This window comes from Falco biarmicus, chromosome 18 (assembly GCF_023638135.1).
Source record: "Falco biarmicus isolate bFalBia1 chromosome 18, bFalBia1.pri, whole genome shotgun sequence".
Lineage (NCBI taxonomy): Eukaryota > Metazoa > Chordata > Aves > Falconiformes > Falconidae > Falco > Falco biarmicus.
In genome coordinates this window covers 3,866,549-3,890,275 of record NC_079305.1, presented here as the reverse complement: position 1 = coordinate 3,890,275, position 23,727 = coordinate 3,866,549, and the positions used below count along the sequence as shown (strand labels likewise).

Sequence of the window (23,727 nt, the reverse complement as noted above, 5' to 3'; positions counted from 1 at the left end):
CGGAGCAGGGACCGAGGTGGGGTGCAGGGAGCGAGGCGGGGGGCAGGGGCTGCAGGAGGGGGAGGGCTGTTGGGGGGGCTCTGGGGGTCGTGTTCAGCCGGCTGTCGGGGTCCTCAGCATGGCAGAGCTCGCTGCCCAGGGATGCTGAGCGGGCTGGCGGTGGGGAGGGGGTTTGGGGTTTGCGCCGGGTGCGGTGAAGCCCAGCCCAGGAAATTCTTCCAGGCAGCCTCTCAAGCCCCTCTTTGTGCGCTTGGGATTTTTAAAATGCCTTCCCCGGCGGTTGCGGGCAGGGTGCTGAGCTCCTGCAGCCACCCCGGGGCTGAGCCGGCAGCATCTGGCCCGGCTGCGGCGGGACTGGATGGGGCTGGAGTGGTGCAGAGCAGCTGGGCAGGGGGCAGGGATGCCAGACGTGACATTTAGGGGAGGGGGCTGCCCCTTCCTATAGATCCCATCGAAGCCAAGGGCTGCCGCGCTCACCGGGGTGCCACGGGGACCCCGTGCTACCCCGGGGACACCCGCATGGCTTTGCCGCAGGACAAGGGGCTTGGGGTGGGGGCTCTTGCAGCCGTGCCGCGTGCCCGGACCCCCACCGCGGTGAGCAGCAGGATCCGTCCCTCGCTGGCCACTGGCTGCCCCCACAGCCGCGGCCTCTCCAAACCCCACTGGCTTGGCCTTGCCACGCCGCGCCGCGGTGCCGGCCTCGCTGCCAGGGCTGAGCCGCTTTCCTGCCTTGCACAAGGCCGGGGGGCAGCGGGGTGACCTCGTCTGCCCCATCCCGCCGCAGCCGGGACCACCTCATCCCTGGTGGGGGGGCAGCAGGGGAGGAAGCCACCAGCCTTCGCCGGGGGCACCAGGGGCAGCAAGAGGAAGCGGCGGTGGCTGCCAGCACCCTGCGACGGCACGAGGACGCGGGTCCCCTCCCCGGAAGGAAGGCGCTGCCGGTCTCCATCAGTCCCGTGCTGGGGACCCTCGGGGTGCAGGGCTGGGGGCTGGGGGGGGTGCAGTGGGGACGGGGGGAGGCCGCCGGTGGGTGGAGGAAGGAGAGGGCTCTCCTCCGCCTCGTCCCCTCGTCCCCCTGAGGTTTGCTGACACCACGGCTGCCTGCCCGCCCAGAGCCACCCGCTGCCATGCCAGTGACGGTGACCTTGGCCGGCCCGGCCCCTTGGGGCTTCCGCATCACCGGGGGAAGAGACTTTGGGAAGCCCATCGCCGTCTCCAAGGTAAGAGCCCCCACGCACTTTGGGAAGCCCATCACCCTCTCCAAGGTAAGAGCCCCCCACATGCCCCCTGGCCCCAGGGAGGGCTGCGGGACGCCGGGCGGGCGCCGTAGCCTGCTTCAGGGAGCCGATCCTGTTTACTGTCCTTGAGGGATCCTGCTCCGTGGGAACGGCCCCACGGCAGGCGACGGTGCCTGCGCGGGGGCTCACGCTGCCCCTGGGCTGGGCAGGGCTGGGCCGGGTTTCCGACTGTTGTTACCGTGGCCATGGTCCCCCCCTTGCTGGTGCACGCCCCAACAGAGGGTCTGGCATTGTTTGGCAGGGCCGTGAGGACCCCGGTGGGTGGGAGCATCCCGTGGGGTGGGATCTGGGGACTGGCATGGAGCTGGCTGCGCCCAACCGTGTGCCGGGACCTTGGCCATGGTGATGCACGAGGGCTGCATGAGGGGATGCTGCACCGCTTCCCTCCGGTGTGCACGGGGTGGAGGGGTGGCTGGGGAGGGGGCTCACTGCTCCAGTACCTCCCAAATAACACCGGGGCTGTCCCATGTCCCCTTCTCTGTGGAGGTGACGGAGCACGGGAAGGCGGCTGCGGGTGGCCTCCGGCTGGGGGACATCATCGTCAGCATCACGGGGAGAGCGCAGCCGAGATGCTCAACGTGGAGGCGCAGAATAAGATCAAGCAGAGCCCTGGGCAGCTCCAGCTGCAGGTGGAGAGGTGGGTGCTGTGACGGCCGGGGTGGCAGCCCCACTGTCCCCATGCGGGCTGGGGTCCCCAGCCAGGCCTGTGCCGGTTGTTTTTCCCTTCCAGCAACTCTTGGGGTTGTGCCATCCCCCCAGGAGCATGTCTTGGCTCTGTAATTAGAGAGTCAGGCGGTAACGAGGCCAGGCAGCCCTGGCAGCCGTTACCTGGCTGACTGGTCCCAGTTGGGGGCCTGGAGCTGCTGCCTCTTGCCACCTCCCCGGGGGGCTGCAGGGAACGGTCATGCCTGGGTGCACGGGGGCTGCGTGTTCCTGGGGCTGACGCAGGACCCCCAACCTCCCTTGGTTCCCAGGTCCCCGATGCCACCTCCCAGCCACATGAACGGGGACACCTCACCGGAGAGGCTGGCCGCACGCTTTCAGGTGAGCCCCGGGCAGCCCCCGCACACCCTGGACCCCCACCCAGGGCTGGTTTCAGCCGCTGGCATCTCCCTCCCTCCCCAGGATGGGCTGCGGATGCAGGAGGAGAGCCAGGGCACCCCGAGAGCCTCCTACTCCAGCCCAGCATCCCTCAGCCGCCCGCTCAGACGCAGCAGGTAAGGCCGGACCCAGCTGCGTGTGGGGCTGAGGGGGTGGGCAGGGGTCTGGGCATGGCCAGGGACTCTGCTGATGGGCTCCATCCTCTCCCTCCAGCTCACAGCCCCTGGAGGAGGAGTTCGCCTGTCCCAGCCTCTGCCAGGTGAGCAGGGAGCTGGGGGGCTGTGTGGGGTCAGGCAGAGATGCTGGGGGGTGCACTGTCACCCTCTGCAACCCAAACCGTCACTTTGCACCCCCCAGAGTCACCCTTTGCAACCCAAACCGTCACCCTTTGCAGCCCCATTGCCACATCATCACCCAGCCCCACTCTGCCTGGGGGACCGCGTCAGTGCCGGTGCCGCCGGGACCCCCCCGCCGCGCTGGCAGGCACCCCTGCACCCCGCGGGCACCGGCACACCTGGCCGGGGATGGTTTTGCTCGCTCCTACCCGGCGCCTTTTGGCAACGGCGCCAGCCTGGGGAGGCCAAACCAGTTTGGGGAGGCAAGGCCCTGCGCCCGCGAGCCCGCGGCACTGGGGTGTTGGCAGGGCTGGACCCACGGCTCGGTGCACCCCCAGCAGCACCCACCGCGCTGAGATGCCCGAGGAGCGGGACCGGGATGCTTGGGAGGTGGGATGTCTCCCCCACCACCCGGAGGGGTCCTGGGATGCCTATGGCCACCCCATCCCTCCCCGCCGCGTTTTGGGCGGCTGCTGCCCCCCCCCCCGCAGGGCAGCCGCTGGCTCCGGGGTTGATGTCTCCCTCCTCTCCTCCCTCCCCGCTTTCTTTTTCTTTTTTCGTGTTTTTCAAGCCCAAATTGGGAAGCGCGGTGGGAGCAAGGCCCTTCCCAGCTGCCTTTGGCCGCGGCCCCGGCCACCCCTTGGCTCCTCCGGCCGCCCGCTCCCTCCTTCCTCCCCAGCCCAATTCTTTGCTTCGGTGCCAGCCGCAGGGGGGGTCCCTCCTGCCCCAAAGACCTCCGCCGCGGGGCTGGGGCTGTGCGGGATGCCGTGCCCAAAGCCCCCTGCCCCAGGGGGCGGCGGGGGGGTGGGCTGCCCTTGACCGGCGCTTTCCATCCCACCCCAGGCGGGCTGGCGCTGGGTGCCGGCGGGGCCAAGGCCAAGGCCAAGGCGCCTGGCTCCACCCGTGCCTAATTTTAGCTCGTCCCTCGCCTGCTCGTGGCCCCGCAGGACCCCGCTGCTGTACTTGCTCCCTCTCCGCGGGGTCTGGGCAGGGGGGTCCTCGTCCCCGTCCCCGGTTTGCATCTGCGTGGCTGCTCCCGGGAACATCGGCTTCCACTTAGCCGGGTTTCGCCCTTCCTGCCTCGCCAGGGCTGCTAAGCAGGAGCAGATGCTGGAGAGGGGACGGGCGCAGGCGCAGGGTTACTGGGGTGGGGAGCAGTGGGGGTGCTGCCCCTGCCCCTCCGCGGGGTCCCGCTGGTCCAGCTTGGGAGGAGAAGCAGCGGCCCCCGTGCCGAGCCGTGGAGCATCCCTGCATCCCTCCTGGGAGCAAGGTGGGGGCCCACCCCTCTTGAAAAAAGCCCCCACGCCAGGTCCGGGTGTCCCCAGGGTGCCGGGGAGGAGCGGGAGGGTCTGCAGGCACCCTTCCCTTCGAGCCGCCATGCTTGCCCCCCGGCCTTGGGACGTGCTGGGGGGCTGCTGTGGCATCCCCCCACCCAGCCCCAGCCCCCCGCACCCCTCCAGCATCTCTCTCCCCTTGCCAGAAGCGAGGAAGCCTGAGCCACCAGAACAGCCCCCCGGGGTCGGTCCTGCCTGTACCCCCCTGCCCACTCTCACCGGGGCTTGGGGTCCCCCCGACCCCCTGGGAGACATGCAGGGAGCAGCACCGCTCTGGGCCCTCTCCCAGCCCCTGCAACAGGTATGGAGCGGGCTCAGGGCTCGGGGGGGGGGACACAGAAGCAGGGAAGCCCCCAGCCCCGTGCACCCATCCTGGTGTGGCGGCCCCGCACCCAAGGGTGCACGCTGGGTGCTGTTTTGCCGTGCAAAGGGTTAACCCACCCGCGAGGCGTGGGAGGGCCGGGCAGGCTGGGGCAGCTCCCCAGGGTGGAGAGAGCAGGTGGTGGGGTGCAGCCCCACGAACCCAAGCGTCTGGGGGCTGGGATCCCCCCCCCCTCCCTTGCATCCCCCACCCCGGGGTGCTGTCCCCCAGCCTGGGTTCGGAACCGGCCATGCGGCGCTTGGAGGAGGATTCCGAGGTCTACAAGATGCTGCAGGAGAACCGGGAGCTGCGGGCGGCCCCACGGCAGTCCAGCACCTTCCTCATGCTGCAGGAGGCCCTGGAGGACGAGGGCGGAGGTGAGGGGGGTACTGGGGGACATGGGGGGGGGTCTGGCCAGGGGGGTGGCGGGATCCTGATGGCCTCGTCTCCCCGCAGCTGGACTTACAGCCCCTTTTCCCAGCCGGCTCTCACCCAGCACCCGCAAGCCCGTGGCCGGTGTCCAGAAGCTGCACGTCTGCGAGAAGTGCGGCAGGCAGCACCATCGCGTGAGTGGGGCTGGGGGCTGGGGGGGGCCTGGGCAGGATTGGTCCCTGCCATCACGCCCAGCAGGGAGTAAACGGGCCTGATCCTGGGGGGACACAGGGTGCCCCGCTGATGTCCCCCTCCCTGTGGATCTCAGGGGGGGACACGGGGTGCCCCCCACCCTGTGGATCCTGGATGGGACACAGGGTGCCCCGCTGATGCCCCCCTCCCTGTGGATCTTGAGGGGGACACGGGGTGCCCCGCTGATGCCCCATCCCTGTGGACCCTGGGGGGGACACGGGGTGCCCCGCTGATGGCCCCCTCCCTGTCTTGCCCAGGACGCAGGCAGTGCGGATCCAGGACGGCCGCTACCGGCACCCATCCTGCTACGCCTGTGCCGACTGTGGTCTCAACTTGAAGATGCGGGGTCACTTCTGGGTGGGCGATGAGCTGTACTGCGAGAAGCACGCCCGCCTGCGCTACCAGGGCACTCTGGGGGGGCCCGCCACCCCCCCTGTATCCCCCCACTCCTGAACCCCAGGCACTGGCACATTGCAATGGGGACCTCGCCGCCCGCATCCCCCCATGTCCCAGGGGGGCAGCATGCACCCCGTCCCCCTCCCCAGAATGCCCCCCAGCCCCGCTGCTTTGGTAGCGTGGGGTCTGTGGGAGGGGAGGCATTGGGCTGGGGCTGTGGGCATCACCAGGCTGTGGATGGATGGGGGGGGGACACACACACTGCAGCCGCCCACCTTTGCCCTTGCTGTGTCAGTGTGTGTGATGAGCTGGGTTGGTTCTCAGCCTGCGCTGCAGCGGTTGCACATGCCTGGGGACACAGCGGGGACACGGGGGGGGGGGGGGGGGGGGGGGGCACAGGGACGCCATCGCACTTAGGTACCGGAGAGGGGGCTGGCACCGCTTTGTACACTGACTGCAAAGAGCTTCTCTGAGATATTAAACCAGATCTCTATATAAATATAATATATATTTGCTCCGCTCCCATGTCTGGTCTGTGCGGGGCTGGGGGAGGGCAGGCAGCCCGTGCCCTCCCTGGGGGCTGGGGGCAAGTGGGCTTCCCCCCAGCCCCAGGGTGCAGGAACCCCAGCCCTCCTGCATGCGCCCCTAGCAGCAGTGGGGAGCTGGAAGCAACCCCCCCAGCCCGGGGGGAGGCTCCAGGGCTTGGCAGGGTGCAAAGGGGCTGCAAAAGGTGCAAAAGGGCAGGGTGCAAAGACCCCACGCAGGGGTCCGGTGCCCTGGTGATGCACAGGGATGGGTGCCAGCTGCTCCCGAGGTTCCCCGTGGGGCTGGAATGTCCCCTCCCTGCTCCGGGTGTCCCTGGGAGGTGTCAGGGATTTATTGCAGGTTGTTGGCCAGGGCCTTTGTCCTGCTGAGGCCCAGGTGGGCTCTTATCACCGCTCCCCACCCTGCGTGCCTGCCTGCACGGAGAAGGGCTTTGCGGTTATCTGGGCTTTGCAGTTATCGGCAACTCCTCGCCGAGTCTGGGGGAGAACCAGCCCCTTCCCACGTCCCCCCGGCAGCAGGGTCAGGCAGCATCCCTGCTCCCCTCGCTGTCCACACTGGGCACGGTGGCATCCCTGCTCTGCTGCCCCATGGGTGCTCGGGGTGCGCCGCAGCCCCCGTGTACCCTGAGCTCTCACCATCCAGGCACCGAATCCCCCGGGAGGGCTCAGCCCCCGGCCCAGGCACCCACCAGGGGGTCCTCAGCCCCCAGCCCCTATCAGGTAGGGGTCAGGCAGGCCGAGAGCCCCCGGCCTGCAATCCCTCCGCGCTGTCGGCACACGGTGGCTGGACTGAAGCATCCCCAGGGCAGGAGGGATGGAGGTGGTCCAGCTGGCAGCGTGCCCGCAGGGGAAAAAAAAAAAAAAAAAAAAAAGAATAATAAATGCTTCTCCCTCGAGAATGGGGGGCGGGAGCCACCACCCTGGGCTAACACAGCCCCGGGCTGGGCTTGGGGGCAAAGGTGTTGCCTGGGTAGGGGGCGGCCCCCCCCCCCCGCCCCGCCCCGGGGCTGAGCCGCCCCTCGGAGCTGCCCTATAAAGCGGCGGAGGAGCAGCGGGGCCGCTGCCGTCGCCCTGCCCTGCCCCTGGTGCAGCCCTGCCTCCCTCCCCGGGTCAGCCACCCCCCGTTCAGCCCCCCCCCGGTGCAGCCCTGCCCGCCCCCGGGGCGTCCTGCCCGGGGATGCTGCGCCGCCGGGGAGTCTTCAGCGTGGAGCCGCTCTGCGGCCGCGGTGAGTCGGTGGTCCCCGGGGCTATGGGGGACCCCCCACCATGTAGCTGGGGGGGGGGGGTTGTCCCTGGGGTCTGGGCTGGATTTGGGGTCCTCTGGTGCCCGCAGCCTGTGATGCTCATGCTGGAGGAGATCCTCAGGGATTCCCTGATTTGTGTTGTCTGTGCTGGAGGGGGAGCCCTGGCACCCCCCAGTTTGTGTTGTATGTGCTGGAGGGGGACCCTGGGGGTCCCTGGTACCCAGTTTGTGGCGTCTGTGCTGGAGGGGGTCCCTGGTACCCCAGTTTGTGGCGTCTGTGCTGGAGGGGGACCCTGCTACCCCTGTTGGTGGTGTCTGTGCTGGAGGGGGAGCCCTGGCACCCCTCAATTTGTGTTGTCTGTGCTGGAGGGGGACCCTGGGGTCCCTGGTACCCCAGTTTGCTGGCGTCTGTGCTGGAGGGGGACCCTGGGGGTCCCTGGTACCCCAGTTTGTGGCGTCTGTGCTGGAGGGGGAGCCCTGGCACCCTCCAGTTTGTGTTGTCTGTGCTGGAGGGGGACCCTGCTACCCCTGTTGGTGGTGTCTGTGCTGCAGGGGGGGTCCCTGGCACCCCCGAATTCACGCTGTATGTGCTGGAGGGGAGCCCTGGGAGTTCCTGGTATCCTCCACTTCATGCTGTCTGTGCTGGAGGGGGACCCTGGGGGTCCCTGGTGCCCATAGTTTTTGCCCCTCTTGCTGGGAGGGGCCCAGGGTGCTGGCTGTGCTGGGAATTCAAACTAGGTTTTGCCTTCTAGTGTTTGGGCTGGTGGGGCTGAGCCTGCAGCAGGGCTGAGCCCCCTGGGACCCGTGTGCTGTGCGGGGGGTCCCAGGAACCCATTCCCCAGTGCTATGTGCCCCCCGCCCAGGCTGTGCTGGGAGCCCCCTCCAGCAGCAAAGCTGGGGGGTGTGGTGGGTGCTGGGGGCCTGAGCTGGAGCTGCAGGCTCAGGGGGGGACTCCCACGGAGGCGGGTTTGAGTTCTCACGGTGATGGGGACCCCCCTGCCCTGCCCTTTGTCACCCAGTGGGGCTCTGAGCCTTGGTGAAATCCCTGCGGTGGCGAGGCAAGCGTGGTGGCCCGGGGGCAAGCAGCCCCTCAGCACGGCACGTGGGGCCACCCAGTGCAGCCGGTGGCCGTGGGGCACGTGGGCTCCCGTGGCCATGGGGCGCGTGGGCTGCGGGCTGCGGCAGCCGGCCGTGCTGGGGCGGAGGGGCTGCCCCACGGCATTGCTGGCATTCATGTGGCCGCTGAACGGCTGGATTGTCCGCCAGCTGGCCACGACCTCCTGGTGCTGGCCACTGTGCCGCGTGGGCACCGGTGTCACCAGCCCACGAGGGATGCGCGGCGAGCGGCTGCAGGATGTGCGGATGCGCAGGGGTAGGAATGTGGGACCACCGGGGACCCTTGGCTGGTGAATCCCACCCCTGAGCGGGCTTTCCCGAAAGCGGTGGGATTCATCCAGCACCTGGTTGCCTGCTGGCACCCAAATAACCCTCTCGCCTTCCCAGTTGGGGCGGGAAGGGAGCCCTTAACCACCGGTCCAGCCAGTATCGCCGATCCCAAATCCTGAAAGGAACCAGTTGGGAACCAGTCCGGTAATGAGGTGCCTCTGGATACGGGGCCCGTCGCCGGCTGGGGTGGCTATAAAAGGGAGCGCTGGGACGCGCGCCCGGCAGTCGGCTCCAGCTTTCGGTGATGTGGGGTGGCTCCCGAGCCGTCTGGAAAAGGAGGTTCAGCTGCTGTGAGTGCATGTGGCAGGGGGGACCCCCAAGTAGGGGCTCGCCGGGGGCGGGTGGGCAGCTCTGCACCCTGAGCTGGGTGTCCCGGAGGTGCCGAAGCTTCGCGCCTCGCTGAGCCTGGCTGGGAAGCGGGGGCGAGTGGTCTGCACAAGGAGGGCCAAGACCCCCGCCCATGGGCTGCGATCCCACCGGGAGCTGCAGGGTGATGGTGGTCCCATCCTGGTGGTGACGCTCCCCTGGCTGCAGGGATGAGCGTGAGGAGCTGGTGGTCCCATCCTGCAGCCATCCCATGGCGGGGGGAGGACGGGTGACACGCTGCCGTGTCCTGGGTGGGCTGGCACCCAGCCGGAGTGTGGCGAGGGGAGGGCAGCGCTAGTGAGCCCCAGGTTGGGGGTGAGGGTCGTTGTTGCTCCCCCTGGGCCACCTGGGAGTGGGGGGGGGGGGGGGCGTGCTTCTGGAGCGCAGTGACACACGCTGCTGTCCTACGAGCATCCCCTGCTGCGGGGACCCTCCGGAGAGGGGTCCTGGGCAAGGGGCGCTGTAACCCCTCATGGCAGCAGGGAGGGCAGCCTTTTGGGGGGCTGGAGAGGCTGGGAGGGGTGGTGGTCCTGGGCATGCAGGGGTGGTGAGCACCCCGTCCTGCCTTTGCCTGGGGACCCCCACCCGACACCCCCCGGCTCTCCTTTGCCCCACAGATGGTCCCTGGGAGACAGCGGAGAGCTGCGTGGTGCGCACCTCCGCCAGCGTGTACCGCCGGCTGCAGGAGAGCCCCCGGCAGCCCCCGGTGGGGATGAGCGCCTGGGGACCCCCCGTGCCGCCCCCCCAGTCCCCCGGCAGACCCCCGGCGGGCGGGCGTCTCCTGGAGTCGGAGGACTCCGGCGTGGAGATGGCCAGCAATGACCACTCGCCCTCCACTCCCCTGGGCTCTGAGAGCAGCTTCTCCCTTGATGGCTTCCCCCGGGAGAAGACCCCCTTGGAGAGGAGCGGGGCACCGAGCCCCCCCGCCCCCCCCCGCAGCCGCTCGGCCAGCAAGAAGCTGGTGCAGGCGGTGCTGCGCAGCAGGAGGCAGCGGGCACCCGGCCGCTGCCCACGCCAGCTCGGCCGGCGTGGGATGGACCTAGGGATAGAACCGGCGCGGGGACCCCCGGGAGCCAGAGAAACCCACCATGGAAGACCCTGAGGGAGCGGTGCGTGGCGGGGAGCGAGCGGCTGGGGGGGCTCGGTTGGCTGGTAGCCTTCAAACAGCCGTTTGCCCGCAGGCCGTGCCGGGGCAGGGGCTGCGGTACCTGAGCACGTCTGCCAGATGCTGGAGCGCCTGGCCCGGCTGCAGCAGGACAACCGGCTCCTCGGCAGCAGGCGACCGATGGCCGGCACGCCCGCCCTGACACCACGGTGAGGGCCGGGAGGATGGGGGGGGGGGGCGGGATACGGACACGGGGAAGGTGGTGGTGGGGGTCCCAGCTCAAACCGTGCCTCTCCTCACCCACAGCCCACCCAGGAGCTGCCAGGGCGGGATGCGGCTGCGTGGAGGGGTGAGGGGTTCCGGCCGCGCTCCTGCTCGGACAGCCAAGCGCCAGGTGAGTGGGGTGGGAGGTGGGGGGAGGGGGCTGTGCCCAGCCAGACCCCACACTGCCTTTGTGTCCCCCTCCCCACACAGCACCCGACGCCGAGCTGTGCCGGAGGACGTGGGGGCACTCTGCCAGCTCCCCCAGCCTGCTGGACCCCCCCGAGAGCAGGGCGTGCGCCCCGGCACCTGACAAGGTATGGGCTGGGGGGCGGTGGGGTGAGGTGGGGGGCCACCCACGGACACCCCCCCCTCACTGACTGTCTCCCCAGCAGGACGGCCGCTCGCACTGGGGCCGGGTGAAGGTGCTGCTCACCCGCCTGACCCGCCGCTCGCTGCGGGGCGGTCGATGCAGGTAGGGCTGGCGGGGGAGGGGGGGTCCTGCTCCGGCCGCCCCTGGATGGAGGAGCTGCATCACACCTACTGCATCACACCCCACTGTATGACGTCACGCCCACCCGGGGCCGGTCCCCGGCCCGGCACCCCCCCACTCTTCTTTATTTTTAATTTCCCCCCCCTCAAATAAAACCTTTTCACTGCCAAAGAGGTGGCTCTGTGCGAGGTGATATGCCGTTGCACAGTGATGTTGGCCCTCGGGGGGTGGGGTGGGACGGGCTCCAGGGGGATCCTACTGCTTCAGGGAGTGGGGTGGGGGGTGATAGGGGTGATAAGGCTTGTCCAGACCCCCCTGCTCCCCACAGAGCTGCCACCGCGGGTGGGTGGGGAGGGGGCACCAGGGATCCCCACCGGAGCTGGGGGATGCTCCCAGTTGCATGGCAGGTGGGGAAGGAGCAGCGGGGTGCTCCTTGGGGTGGGCAGCAGCTGGTGAGGGTGTTGGGGGGGGGGGGGGGGGGGACGACACACGACACGGAGCTCGGGGGTGGTCTTCCAGCTCTGGTGAGGAGGGGGCCAGGCCGGGGGATGCTGTGCTGTGGTGCTGGTGGAGCCCCTCATCGTGCCGTCGGGTCTGTGCGGCGAAGGCCCGTGTACCGCAGGTGGGGAAGATGCTGGTGAAAGCTGCCAGGTGCCCTCCCACCAGGTACCCCATTATCCCCTCTGTCCCCCCCCTTTTTCCTGGTCATTTCCTACCGTGACTTGGATTTTTCCCTCCCCAGCCCGGGCCATCCCTGTCAGCATCCTTGGAGCCCGGCTGCGCCACCCTCCTGCATCCCACTGCTCCTTCCCGGGGGACGCGAGTGCTCATCCATAATGCGGGGCTGGAGGGGTGGCAGGGGGTCTCTGGCGGTGACCCCAGGGAAGGATGGAACCTCTCCCCACCACCCCTGGCCACTCACCTGAGCCACCCGGGGCGAGGACCCAGTGACTCGGGTGGATGGCAATGATGGGGATGTGTCCCTCAGACGATGTGGGCATCTGGGCAGCCCCCTCCCCTGCTGCCCTGTACCACCTGTGCCTTTTGCAGGTGCTCTGGCCACACAGTGATTTTTTTTTTTTGGGGGGGGGAGGGGGATATTTATGGTCGGACAGGATCCCCCTGGTTTCTGGAAGTCTGGGGGCAGCCAGCGCGGTGCTCCCACACCACATGTGTGGGGACTGCTTTTGGGTGAGCCCCAGTGCTCTCGGTGCAGTTCCCTGCCTTCAGCCCCTTCGGCAACACCAGGAAGATGGTACAGCAGCATCTGGCTGCCCCGCAGCTTCTCCCACCTCTGCCTGGGCTGGCTGGCTGCTGTCCCCTTCACCGGTGGCACCTCAACCTGGTGCTTCCTGGTGGCTGGCCCCGAAGAGGATGCTGAGGCTGCTCTGGATGATGCCGATTCTGCTTTTGGGGCCGAGGTGAGCAGGAGGGAGGTCTGCTCTCAGCGCCCCCAGATCACCTGGCGCAAGGGAAGGCTCCCGAGCACCCGCCAAAGGAAACAGAGGTGCGGACCCAGGTGTGTGCTGGTCTTGGCATTCCCAGCAAGGGTTAATTCACCCCATTTTGGGGGAAAGCCCTTCCGTTTGGCAGTATGCTGTTATCTGCGCTTACTGCTGGACTGGTGTGGGATGGCATCTGCCACACCTGGCTGTTTCTTGTCCCCAAAGGCAAAAGGGACTTTAGGGAGGAAAGGGGACAGCCGGGATGCTGCGACCGGGCTGACCGCCTGCCTCCGCCTGGTCCCTCCTGGGGGTGGAAGAGGATGAAGCTGTGCTTCTCAGTGGGGCATGGTCCCCATCACGGGACAGCCTGTGACACCCCGACGCTGACCCCACGGTCCTGGCGTGCAAGGCCACTCATGTGGCACAGGCTGAGCTGCACCAGGAGGCAAGTGCCACCAGCTGGGGCACCTCTGAGCGGTGGCATCCCTCCCCTCTGCTTCTTGGAGCTCTGAGCGCTGATGCACTTCCCTCGGTACCGTTTCAGAAATCCAGGCTGAGAGCACGCCACATTGTAGAGTTAATTTTGCCTTTCTGCGAGCTCTCCCTATTAACGTTGGGACCTTGTGGGTGGTGCGAGCAACCAGTAATTATCCACTTCTGCTATGTAAGATGGAGTCCTCCTCCCCAGCCCGGTGCGGAGAGCACGCAGCGTGCGTCCCTGCCGGCGTGCAGACCCAGCCCTGGCAAAGGGCTGCTTGTTCAGGAGCAGGTTTCTGGATGACAGCAGAGTTTGCACCACCAGGAACGCTCAGGTTAAGTTTCCATCGGTAAAACCCAGCTCTTGAGTGCAGGGACAGCAGGAGGAGCTGATGGCACAGAGCAGGAGCCAGGCTTTGAGCAGCTCTGGGGCTGCAGGGCGTAAGGATGCACTGGATGCAGGAGGCAGGTTGTTGGGGATGAGGTGGCAGGGGAGGGCTGGCAGCCCTGCGCAGGGTGACACAGCGATGCAGATGAGGCCACGAGGGAAGCCAGGTGGATTTCGGAGAGCTGAGGTGGGGTTTAATCCAGCCAACTGCCCCCCCCAGGGCACTGCAGACCACCCCTGCGAGGCTGCCAAGGACCTCTGCCCACTCAGGAGCCGGCGCAGGGTCTGCCAGGGCTCAGCTCCCCACACGTCGCCCATGGAAGAGCGTGGCCCTCACTCGGGCTCCTTGCATGGCAGTTATATATAGCATCCCTGCTCTGGGTAACCGTGGCAACTGATTTTATTTTGCTTAAACCTGGCCCGGCATGTGATGCGGTTGGGAAGGAACAGCTGAGGGGAGATGAAGTTCTCCGTGCCGGGTGCTGGGGGAGAAGGCTTGGCTCGGTCCCAGCAGTGACTGCATGGGATCTGGGTGTGGGCTGGGCAGGGGATGCTCTCAGGCTGGGGTCTCACACTGTGTCCCTGCAAATGGTCCCACTGAGGACAGTCACCAGCCTTTCCAGGACCTGTCGGGGCTCTGGTCCTGCTCCCTTCACTCCTGTCTTCGCAGCCAGCAGCAGGAAGGTGTTATGGGGGTCCAGCTCCTTGCTTTCTGCTGGACAACCTGGGGCATGCCTGAGTGTTCCGTGCTGGGGGTCCAATTTGCCAGTTCAGGCACCAGTGGGAGGTGGTGGTGGTTTTCCTGCCAGGCACCTGGGGCTGCGTGCCCTTCCCTGGAGGAGTGGGAAGCCTTGTGCCAGCCCAAGGCAGAGGAGGGACCCTCGTTGCCTCCATCACCAGCAGCAATGCCCATGATGGTGAGGCCTTGCTGTGGTGCTGAGCGTGGCGATGCCGGGTGCCGTCCAGCTCGGATATCCCAAAAGGTGCCTTTCATTTCTGCAGGTGCTTGGACAGGGCTGTGTTTTGGAGAAGGTGAGGTCCTGCTCTGGGTGACCGCTCCCAGCACTTTCTCTTCCTGCTCCCACGTAAACCAGGCAGTTTTTAGCAGGTGGTGGAGGCCCCGGAGCAGCACAGAGCTGCCCCAGGCACCACCAAGCTACTGCTGGAGCCTGAAGCCCCTGCGGCCCATCTCCATGGAGCCAGGCAGGCTGTCTGCTCCAACATCTCCCCCTTTACCCTGCTGGAGTGCAGGAGGCGGTGGAGCAGCTCTCCTCTGAGGTAGGCTTGGCACAGCACGGGCAGGCAGGTCCCTGGTGCCCCTCTCCCTCCCCGATGTGGCTGTGATGGTGGCCGAGTTCTTCCAGGAGATGCTGCAAGCACTACAAGGGGCTCCTGGTCTTTCTGGAGAAGAGCTGCTGGAGATCAGGAACCTGGAGCCAAGAAAGGGCTGCCAGGATGGTGAAAGAAAAGGCTGAGCAGATGTAGGTACGTAGCTGGGGGGAACCCAATGTCCCTGGTGCGATCCCGCTCGTCCTGGGAACTCTTAAGCACAGCCTGCATCCTGCTCCACGGTGCTGGTGCCTTGGGGAGGTTGGCTTCTCCTATCCCTAATGCGCACGTCCGTGTTTCAGCAGCCAAGGCTCCGGACCCAAGCGCTGTCCTGCCCCTGGATGCTCTCCTGGCCTTCATGTACTTCGATTTTAAATTTCTGTGGCTGCTTGCACCAAAGGGAAGAGGAGCTCTTTGGTAAGCGTGGGGATGATGCCCTCAGGGTGAAGCTTGTGCCGCTGGAGATCCTGCGGTGGGTGACAAATCGTTCTTGTTCCAGGAAACCTCTCTGTTGCTTCCTGCCCTGGCCCACATCTCCCGCACTGTCACGGTGCTGAACCTGGGGAAGCTGCTGGAGAAAGCAGAGCAGCCAACTCGTATCTGGAGAGCAAAATCCACATGCTGGAGGTGAAGCTGGGTAAGCCGGGGTGGGATGTGCAGGGATGCAGGGTGCCATCTTTGCAATCTGCTGCTGACCCCCTCTCCTCTCTTCTAGGCTAATGACTCTTAGATGAGGAACAGGCCTCCAGCAGGAGACAGTAAAGCCTTCGCCTGCCTGGATGTCACAAAGTGGGGTGGTAGATGGTGGCAGGGTCCCCTCAAGCCTCTTCTGTCCCAGCCCTCTCCTTGTGGAGGTGGACAGGCAGAGCCACGGCAGCCGTAGGGATGCGCAGGGTTTGCTCTGATCGATCGGTTGCCTGTGTTCGACGCAAAGCTCTTACGTAGCGAGTCTCGTGCATGTCGGTGACAGGGCACGGGCCACCTCGCTGCTCGGAGCTGGACACACAGGCAAGGGACAGATAGTCTTGTTTAGGATGGAGGGTCCCAAACGGGGGGGCTCGCTGTGCCACAGGCTGCCCAGCGGCTCAGAGTGGTCCCTGGATGCTGCCACGCCTGTAGCAGGTCCCTTTGCCGCAGTTACTGGCTCCGGGCTGTGCCAGCCCTGTAACCGCTCTCCAGCAGCGACTCATCCCAGGACACGGAGGGCAGCAGCGTGAGCTCCTGCAGCCTCACCATGTACCGAAAGCCACCAGCTCGGGATCAAATTCCCTGTCTTTGACTGTAAAACTGTTACTTCTTGTGCTTTGCTGCAGCCGCTTCCTTTCTGCCTCTCCTTGGGGGCTGTTCAATCCCTCTTTTTTTTTTTTTTTTTCCTTCTCTTTCCCACCCTCTCCAGCCCTGTAATACCTTTCTTAAAACCACCCCGGTTCCGCTGCAGCGGGAGGCCAGGCAGCCCACGGGGGGGGCAGCCCCGGGTCGCCCCCCCCCCCCCCCCGGTGGCAGTGGCTGGCAGGCGGCGGCAGAGGGCGGCAGCAGCTCGGTGCTGGCACCGCGGACCCCGGGACACGCACCCCCGGCCCTGCTCTGCCAAAAACTTTTATTACAGAAGAACAGTGGAGCCCCCTGCCCCACCCCCTCCCGGCAAAGGCATAGTGCAGCCCCCAGACCCCGCTTTTCCCCGGGTTTGCTCCAGCCTGGGTTGCATTTCCCTTTCGCATCCCCCTGGGGTTAGGGTTAGGGGGACTTTGCACTGTTCCTGCTTAAAATGGAGTGGATCCAGAGCACGGCATCACTCAATGCTCAGCACGGCAAGCGCAGCCCTTTCATCATCCTCTCCACATGCCTCAAAAAATGGAATTCGAATGCTTTTACCCTCCCCCCGGGGGGCTACTGGCTCCTAAGGCACAAAATGAACAGCCCAGCAGGAGAGGCCCCATCCTCCTGCTGGAAAGGTAAGGAGCCAGGGCCTGATCCGGAGCTGAGGTGGGGAGGGGGAGTGCTGAGCCAACACACCTCTGATGGTGTGGCATCGAGCTGGGGCCTGGGAAGGGCCAGCAGCATCCAGCCCACTCCCCATTCCAGCCGAGCGGGACGGCTCCCTTCCCGGCTCTGCTGCAAGCCCCTATTTAAGGCAATACCTGGCTGCGGGGGGGGGGGGCACAGGAGGGCTCCCTTCCCCCTGGCCCCAGGCAACACCTTGTCCCAGCAGCAGGGCAAAGCCACGGGGGCAAAGGGAGCAGCCAGCAGTTAAAGCCCCCCCCCCCCACCTGCCCTTCCCCCAAGTCCATCCCTGGGAGGGAGGAGGTGGGGAGCAGCCGAGCTGGGGGCGGGGGGGTGGTGGTGGAATTTCCCAGTCCCTTCCCCATCACCAGCATCTGCTCAGTCATCGGCCACGATGGACAAAGCCCGCAGCTCGCTCAGCTTGGCATCGTTCTCCCTCTCCCGCTGCTCATCACTCAAGCCGGGCCGGTCAATCTGCGCCGTCAGGTCCCCGAAGATCTTGTGCATCTCCGTGTAGTAGACAACCTGTTGGGGGGTGGGGTGAAGAAAGATAGGGGGGCAAGTGGGGCAGGGGCTGGGGGAGGGGGTCTCCTCCCCATTCCGCTGTGGGAGCCAAGAGGTGCGGCACTGCCCGAGCCAGCCCCTTGCCTTAGCATTTCTGTTTCTAAAATAGCTTCCTCCCATGTGTTAATACCACCCCCTTGGATTATTACAACTCAACACATTTTAATAACATGCTGCCCTTCTCTGCTCGCTTCCCATCTGGGGAGCTGCACACACGGGGCTGCCACCAGCACCCAGCACCGCCGTGCAGCCGCCAGCCCTGTGCCACAGCCGGGCTGTCCCCTGCCTGTCACCCGTCCCAGCGGCACCGGGACGAGCCGCCTGCCCACGCTGCCTGGCTCTGCAACAGGTCCCTGCTCGCCGGGCAGGGGCAGGGCGAGCATGGCGGGCATCACGCCTGGCAGCACCATACCCTGCATGAAGCAGGGGGAGGGGTGTTTTAATAATGTGCTAATTAGCACCGCCAATTAACTCCGCAGCGAGCAGCGCTTCCCCCGGAGCGGGAGCCAGTGGGTCAGCGCAGGCAGATGGCACCGAGCTGCCTGCTCGGGCACAGGCCCTTGCCGAAGGAAAGCCGCGGTGCCCGGTGGGCACTGGCAGCGAGCCCCTGCCTGTGGGAGCCCCCCGGCGCTGCCGGCAGGGTGGCAGAGGCAGACCCCCACCTCGAAGGGCTGCTGGGCCCTGCAGGAGTAGCCCGATGGGGATGCCTGGCCTGGGCAGCCCCCAGCTCTGGGGGGGAGGGATGGGGAAGCGCTGGCTGCCGGTGCCAGTGTTGCCCCCATTTCGCAGAGGGGCACAGGCGAGGCCCGGTGGGCACCCGGGGCCGGCCCCAGCATCTCCAGCAGCGCCAGTGCAGAGATATGCACAGTCTCCATGGAGACCGGCTCCCCTAATCCTGCTCAAAATGATGCTTATTTTGGGCAGGGCTGAGGGGAGATGCTGGGGACCCACATGCCTTTGTCAGCTGCCTGCATCCCCCCCACCCTGCCACCCTTCCCTGGGTCCATCTGTACCAGGGTGCGGCGGGGGCTGCTCCACAGCCGGGTCTCCCCACGCAGTGGGCGCTGGGTGATTCAGCATCAATGCTCATTTACACAGTGACTAACAAAACTCACTCCATGGCGGCGGGGCCGAGCAGGCAGATATGCGGGCAAGAGCCCCCACCCCGGCGCTGCTGCAGCCCCCGCCTCAACAAATCACAGCCCTGCAGCCAGGTCACCCCAAAGCATCCACCCCCACCGGTTGCAGCCCCCAGTCCCACGCAAGCAAGAGATGCTGCCCCGAGCTGAAAACACCCGCCGCCACCGTAGTCCCTCGGCAATGCCTTGGGTGAGCATGGATCCCGGCCGGAGGGCTGCAAAGCTGGGCGCCGCAGCTCTGGAACAGCCCTCCGTGTCCCTCATCCCCAGCCCAGCATCAGATGGGCTCGGTTCAGTCACATATGGCCATGCAGCATTGCCAATTCCGGCACAGAAAAGGCGCCGGCACGTTGAAACGAATCTCCCCGGGGTGGCAGGGCCGGAGGCAGCTGCATGCAGCCGGGAGAGCTGCTGCCCCCCCCGGAGATTGCCCCCCAAGCCCTGGCCACGCCAGCATCCACCTCGTATTGAACAGGCAAAGCATAGCAAACGTTTTGGTCGCTGCCCCCCCCCCTCCCCGCTACCGCCCACGTGCCACAGCCAGTGAGCCCTTCCTGCGGGAGACACCAGGTCCCTGGGGCCCAGCAGGTCTCCTTGGGGATGCTCTTCTCCCCCAGTAGGACCCAGTGCCTAACCAGTAGGCAGTCATCCCGGCCGTCAGCATGCGTCGCCATCCGAGCCTCCTGTGCTTGATCAATGTGATCCCACAGGCACTGATCCCCTGATGTTTTTCTCCCGTTGAAATACGGGTGAAAACCATCACCGCCTCTATGGAGAGAGGAGGGGGTCTCTGGGGAGGGGAGGCACCCCAAACCTCTGGGCATTGACAGCTCCAGCAGCGGGGGACCCTGCCACACAGCAGGCAGCTCGCCCTGAGGCTGCCACCGCGGTACCTGCTGCCGGCAGCCCTGTGCCTGCCTGCAGCTCAGTACTTTTCCAGCTATGGATACCATATGCTCCATCCCCATCCCATCAAATCCCATCTCCAACTTGCCTTTGAGATCGAGCCAAGGGCCCCGGGTCCACCTGTCTTGAACTAATTTTGTTTCGGGACACCGTGTTCTCCTGATTTTCTATAGGTCGCGTTTACAATGCCACAGCCGGGCAGCGGCAGTTTGTGTTTGTGTCAGCCCTACACAAAACAAAAGCCTGGGGTCGCTGCCAGGGCCAGACTGCAGAGCCTCACCCCCAGCCCACAGCGCTGCCCCACGCAGTCCCACCTGGCAAGCCCCATCTTTTTGCCCATTTCATTAAAAAACAAACAAACAAACCAACCACAAAAGTATCATGTTTTCTAGCTGCAAAATAAAGCGCAAGGCGGGAAGGAAGTGTTGTTCACGTGCTCGCACCGGCAACAGAGCTCCAAATCTCCCCCTTTCATCTTCATGTGACCACTTCAAAGTCCCCAGCCAGGGAAATATTTGCCTCCGTTGGCTTGGCCCAGGCACGTGGGTGGACAGAAGTATTTGGTGTTGAATGTTACAGCCCCTGCGAGCTCGGGGCATGTCATGCTGTCAGGAGACACCCGGCACCAGGGCCCGCGGCCAAGCTGTGCCATGGGAACCCAGCCACCCGGCGAGAAGGTCTTGGAGGGTCTCGTTGGGTCAAAGCCATAAACCTGCTGCTCCAGAGCTGGTTTGAAGCAGGGTCCTTCCTTTGCCACGGCACGGCTTGTTCCCAGAGAGGCGGACGGTCCATTCACAGCTTCTCATGCTGGCTGGTGCCACTTGTCACACACTTGTCTCACTTTTAAACCCCCTGCTTTCTCCAGGCCCCCCAAAAGGGAAAACTATATAGTTTTGCACCCAGGGCCACCTTCAAATGGCAGGTTCGACCCGGAGACAAGCAACAGCAGAGTCAAAGCCCCAGCCATGGTGCCAGCTGCTGGCAAGGACAGAGCCAACCCCAGCCTCCCAGTCTGCCTCTTGCCTTGAGGGATGCAGGCTGGAGCCCCATCAGCCAACCATCGCTCCTAGAGGTACCCGCAGAAGGGGCTGAAAATAGAAATTCCATTGAGTAACACGAAACCCCTGAGATGTTAAATAAGCTCAATGAGGCACGGAGGGAGAGATAACCCGGGAAGCAGCGTCGGGATGAATGGGGCTGGCTGGGGGCGTCAGCAGAGCCCGTCACTGTTCACATGCCTCCCATCTCCGGCTCAGACCTGGGATGTGGGGATGGGGATGCTCCCGGCATCACCGCAGCAGCCCCCCGGCTGCCCCCCCGCCCTTGCCCAGGTCCCTGCAGGTGAGCAGCCGCTGCGGTGGTGAGTCAGGGCTCCTGGGTGCTATTCCTGGCTTGCCACTGACTCATTAAGTTACCTTGGGCAAGTCGCTTCCCTTCCCTTTTTTATTTCAGCCACCTGCGATGGGGGAAACACTGCACAGCCCCCAGACGAGAGCTCCTGAAAGGGGGGAACATGGCCTGAGCCCAGCCTTGGCACAAATGAGTCGTTAGGGGAGTGCCGAGCTCTCCTCCCAGCAGCGGAGATGCCGCTGTACCGGTGCATCCCTCCCCGGGGGTGGAAGGATGCAGCCAGTGCTGGGAAAGAGGGATGCGGCTCCCATCTAAGGTTGGCGGGGAGGGCGGGATGTGACATGCTTTAGCATCCATCTGGGACCAGCTTTAGTCTAGCCTACGAGAGATGCATCAGCTTTGTTATGACGCTGCCTCTTGGGTATTAAACACGAGATTTTGCTCGCTTTTCCTAACAAAAATCCTCACCTCACCTGAAGGGCAGACGGCCAAGGAACAAAATAGAGGATTCCCCAAGGAAGAAGAGGGTACAAACGGGGAGCCTTGCAAACAGCCCCAGCAACAGCGCCCTGCCGCTCCCTGCTCGCATCTCCCGAGCACATCGCTCCCCCCGAGCTCGGGAGCCAGCTGGCAGCCGGGAGCCAGCACGAGCGAGGCGAGGGACATCGTGGCCAAGGACAGAGGGGCAAAGCCACTCTCTAAGGAAACTGCCAGCGGATCACAAACGCCCAGACAGGGCAGGCGGCATTTGGGTTTCAAGGTCTCATCCAAACAACCCACCCACCCACAGCGAGCGGCCGGAGAGGGTTTGCAGGGGGAAGGGCAAGCGAGATTTTTGTGGTGGCTCCAGCGAGTCTGCTTATTTCGGCTGGAACAGGGAGCCCCGCGCGCCCGATTGCTAAGGGAACAGCAAGAACAGCATCCCCAGCACCCACCCAGCCGGCGGCAGGGTGCATCAGCACCATCTGGTAGGTGAATCAGCCTGCAGACAACTTGCTGGCAGCTCTGCGGAGAACCCCCCCCACCCCCCCCGAACACCACCCCAAGTCAGAGGTGAGATGAAACACGTGCTCTTTGCACCTCCTTGCAGCCACCCTGCCGCACCTGTGTCACTGCAGCAGCTCCCTTCCAAAAAACACCATAGGAAAACGCCCACACCAGGAGCAGCACGTGGTTTCGCCCACCTCCTGGCACTGGACCACCCCGTGATCCAGGGCACGAAGTATGCCTGAGATGCCAGAAGTTCAAAGCTAGATTAGATCCCAATAACGCTCTTCTCCAGCCTAAAGAAAAGGGCGAGAGAAGGAAGATGGAGGAGGAGCGGCAGCAAGCCACGGAAGGAAGCTGGAGGATGGAAATTAAAGCAGGCTGTGGTTTATTTAGGCCACCCCTTCCTGCAAATCCTTGGTGTGGAGATCACACAGCAGCCTCCTCTATCTCTGCCAGAGCACACGGGTTCTGGTTACCAAGAGCCAGAAAAGCCCCTTCAGAGGAGCCGTGAGCATCTCACCATCTCAAACGAGAGCCAACCCTGAGCTCAGGACGCAAAGAGACCACGTACCCAGAGGAATAAAGCCATCAAATACCAGTGGCGAAGGTATAAGCAGGGCTTGCGCTGCATTACACACACAACCTTGTGGGACAGGACATCACACATGTACCAGCAGTGTCCCTGATATGAGGCGGATCCATATAAACCAGCAAAAACTCACGGCCAGTTGCCCTTTCTATCTGCCAGCCAGCACCACATCACCGAAGGTACCAGTACGTGCCAACCTGCTCTTCTGCCAGGACAAGGTCCTGCCCAGCGTCCCACCCGCCCCCACACTGCTCCCCATGCCCTCTCACCGCTCTGTAACAAAACTGCTGGAGGTATGGCATTTGGGTGGAGGATTGCTGTGTGTTACCTGCGTGTTGTCACTTGGCTCGAGAGGTACCTTGCCTTAAGAGCAATCCACACCCAGGTGGGACCCCAGAAGCTCCCTTCTGCCCTTCTGTCCCACCAAAGGGACACCTGGCTGACAGGGGACAGCACCTCACCTGCGCCCGGACTAGCGACTCAAAGCTGGGTTTGAAGTAATCGATGCGGCTGCTATAAAACTTCGGCATTTCCTCCAGGAGCTGCTTGTTTTTGGCTTCAAAGTCCTCCTTCACTGGCCTCAGCTCTTCACGGGCCTGGGAAAACAGAGAGGATGGGGAGTCAGACATCTGGGAAAATGTCCTTCCTTTGGGCAGACCTGCAGAGAGGCCCCCCAGGCCAGCAGGCTGCTCTGCTTTGACCCAAGGACAACCAGCAACCTGCTAACAGAGCCTGGTGGGACCCAAGTGACCACCTAACGGAGCCTGGTGGGACCCAAGTGACCACTAATAGAACCTGGTGGGACCCATGTGATCATCCAACGGAGCCTGGTGGGACCCAAGTGACCACCTAACGGAGCCTGGTGGGACCCAAGTGACCACTAATAGAACCTGGTGGGACCCATGTGATCATCCAATGGAGCCTGGTGGGACCCAAGTGACCACCTAACGGAGCCTGGTGGGACCCAAGTGACCACTAACAGAGCCTGGTGGGACCCAAGTGACCATCCAATGGAGCCTGGTGGGACCAAAGCTCTGACCCTGGTAAGCCATGGGGCACCTAGAGAGGCTGCTGCAGAGATCATGAGCCAGCCACTCTTCTCCCCTTCAGAAGAACATGGACAAAAATCAGCCCCAAAGCTCAGTCAGGCTGGAGAACATCCCCAGCCACATCCATGTCCCCTCGCCCTGCGATTCCCAAGAGCATCGCCAGAGGATCCTGCCCCCACCGTCGTTGTCGCCCGTGACCTTCAGCTCAGCGTGTCCAACTGGCTTCTTTAAACAGAAGCGTGGGGAGAAAGGGAAATGTCTCTGAGATGGTGTGGAAAAGGGCAGGAGGGGGTGGGCTGTGAAATATTAGACCGGTTCAAGTCTGCCACTTAATCCCGGTGCCATTCCGATGGGAGGGGGGTGCGGGAGAAAGCCGTCGAGCCGAGCCCAGCCGCGGCGCCGGTCCTGCTCCCTGGGACAGCACGCCGGAGGGATGGCATGGACAAAGCTCCGGGCTGGCAGAGCCTTAAATCATATCAGGCTTAAGTAGGTCTGAGAGGCAAATGAGCAAATTCATCATCTGCCACGAAACAAGGAGCGTTTAAACTCCTGGGGTGGAGCTCACGTGGGGCACCAAACAGCAGAATACTTT

General features: G+C 64.8%; 3 protein-coding genes across 5 annotated transcripts in view; 2 read left to right on the top strand and 1 right to left on the bottom strand.

Moving 5' to 3' along the window:
* The first annotated feature begins 999 nt into the window (after nt 1–999).
* Nucleotides 1,000–5,955, top strand: PDLIM2 (PDZ and LIM domain 2). Its single transcript, XM_056321725.1, is given in 10 exon segments — nt 1,000–1,220; nt 1,785–1,845; nt 1,848–1,935; nt 2,273–2,342; nt 2,424–2,515; nt 2,613–2,658; nt 4,215–4,369; nt 4,661–4,806; nt 4,886–4,985; nt 5,311–5,955. Coding segments are annotated over 10 exon segments (1,047 nt in total). The 5' UTR covers nt 1,000–1,127; the 3' UTR covers nt 5,507–5,955.
* Nucleotides 5,956–7,136: 1,181 nt separating this feature from the next.
* On the top strand, nt 7,137–11,042 carry C18H8orf58 (chromosome 18 C8orf58 homolog). Its single transcript, XM_056321677.1, is given in 8 exon segments — nt 7,137–7,220; nt 9,667–10,121; nt 10,174–10,255; nt 10,258–10,314; nt 10,317–10,363; nt 10,461–10,548; nt 10,629–10,732; nt 10,811–11,042. Coding segments are annotated over 8 exon segments (966 nt in total). The 5' UTR covers nt 7,137–7,171; the 3' UTR covers nt 10,895–11,042.
* A 2,558-nt stretch (nt 11,043–13,600) lies between these two features.
* BIN3 (bridging integrator 3) overlaps nt 13,601–23,727 on the bottom strand; it is a 43,612-nt gene continuing 33,485 nt past the window's right edge. For all 3 annotated transcript variants that reach the window (XM_056362963.1, XM_056362962.1, XM_056362965.1), the window contains 2 exons: nt 22,548–22,682; nt 13,601–17,073 (listed from right to left, as the gene is read on the bottom strand). In XM_056362963.1, the coding sequence (XP_056218938.1) occupies nt 16,927–17,073; nt 22,548–22,682 (282 nt within the window). In that variant the 3' untranslated portion in view covers nt 13,601–16,926. The remainder of the gene's footprint in view (nt 17,074–22,547; nt 22,683–23,727) is intronic.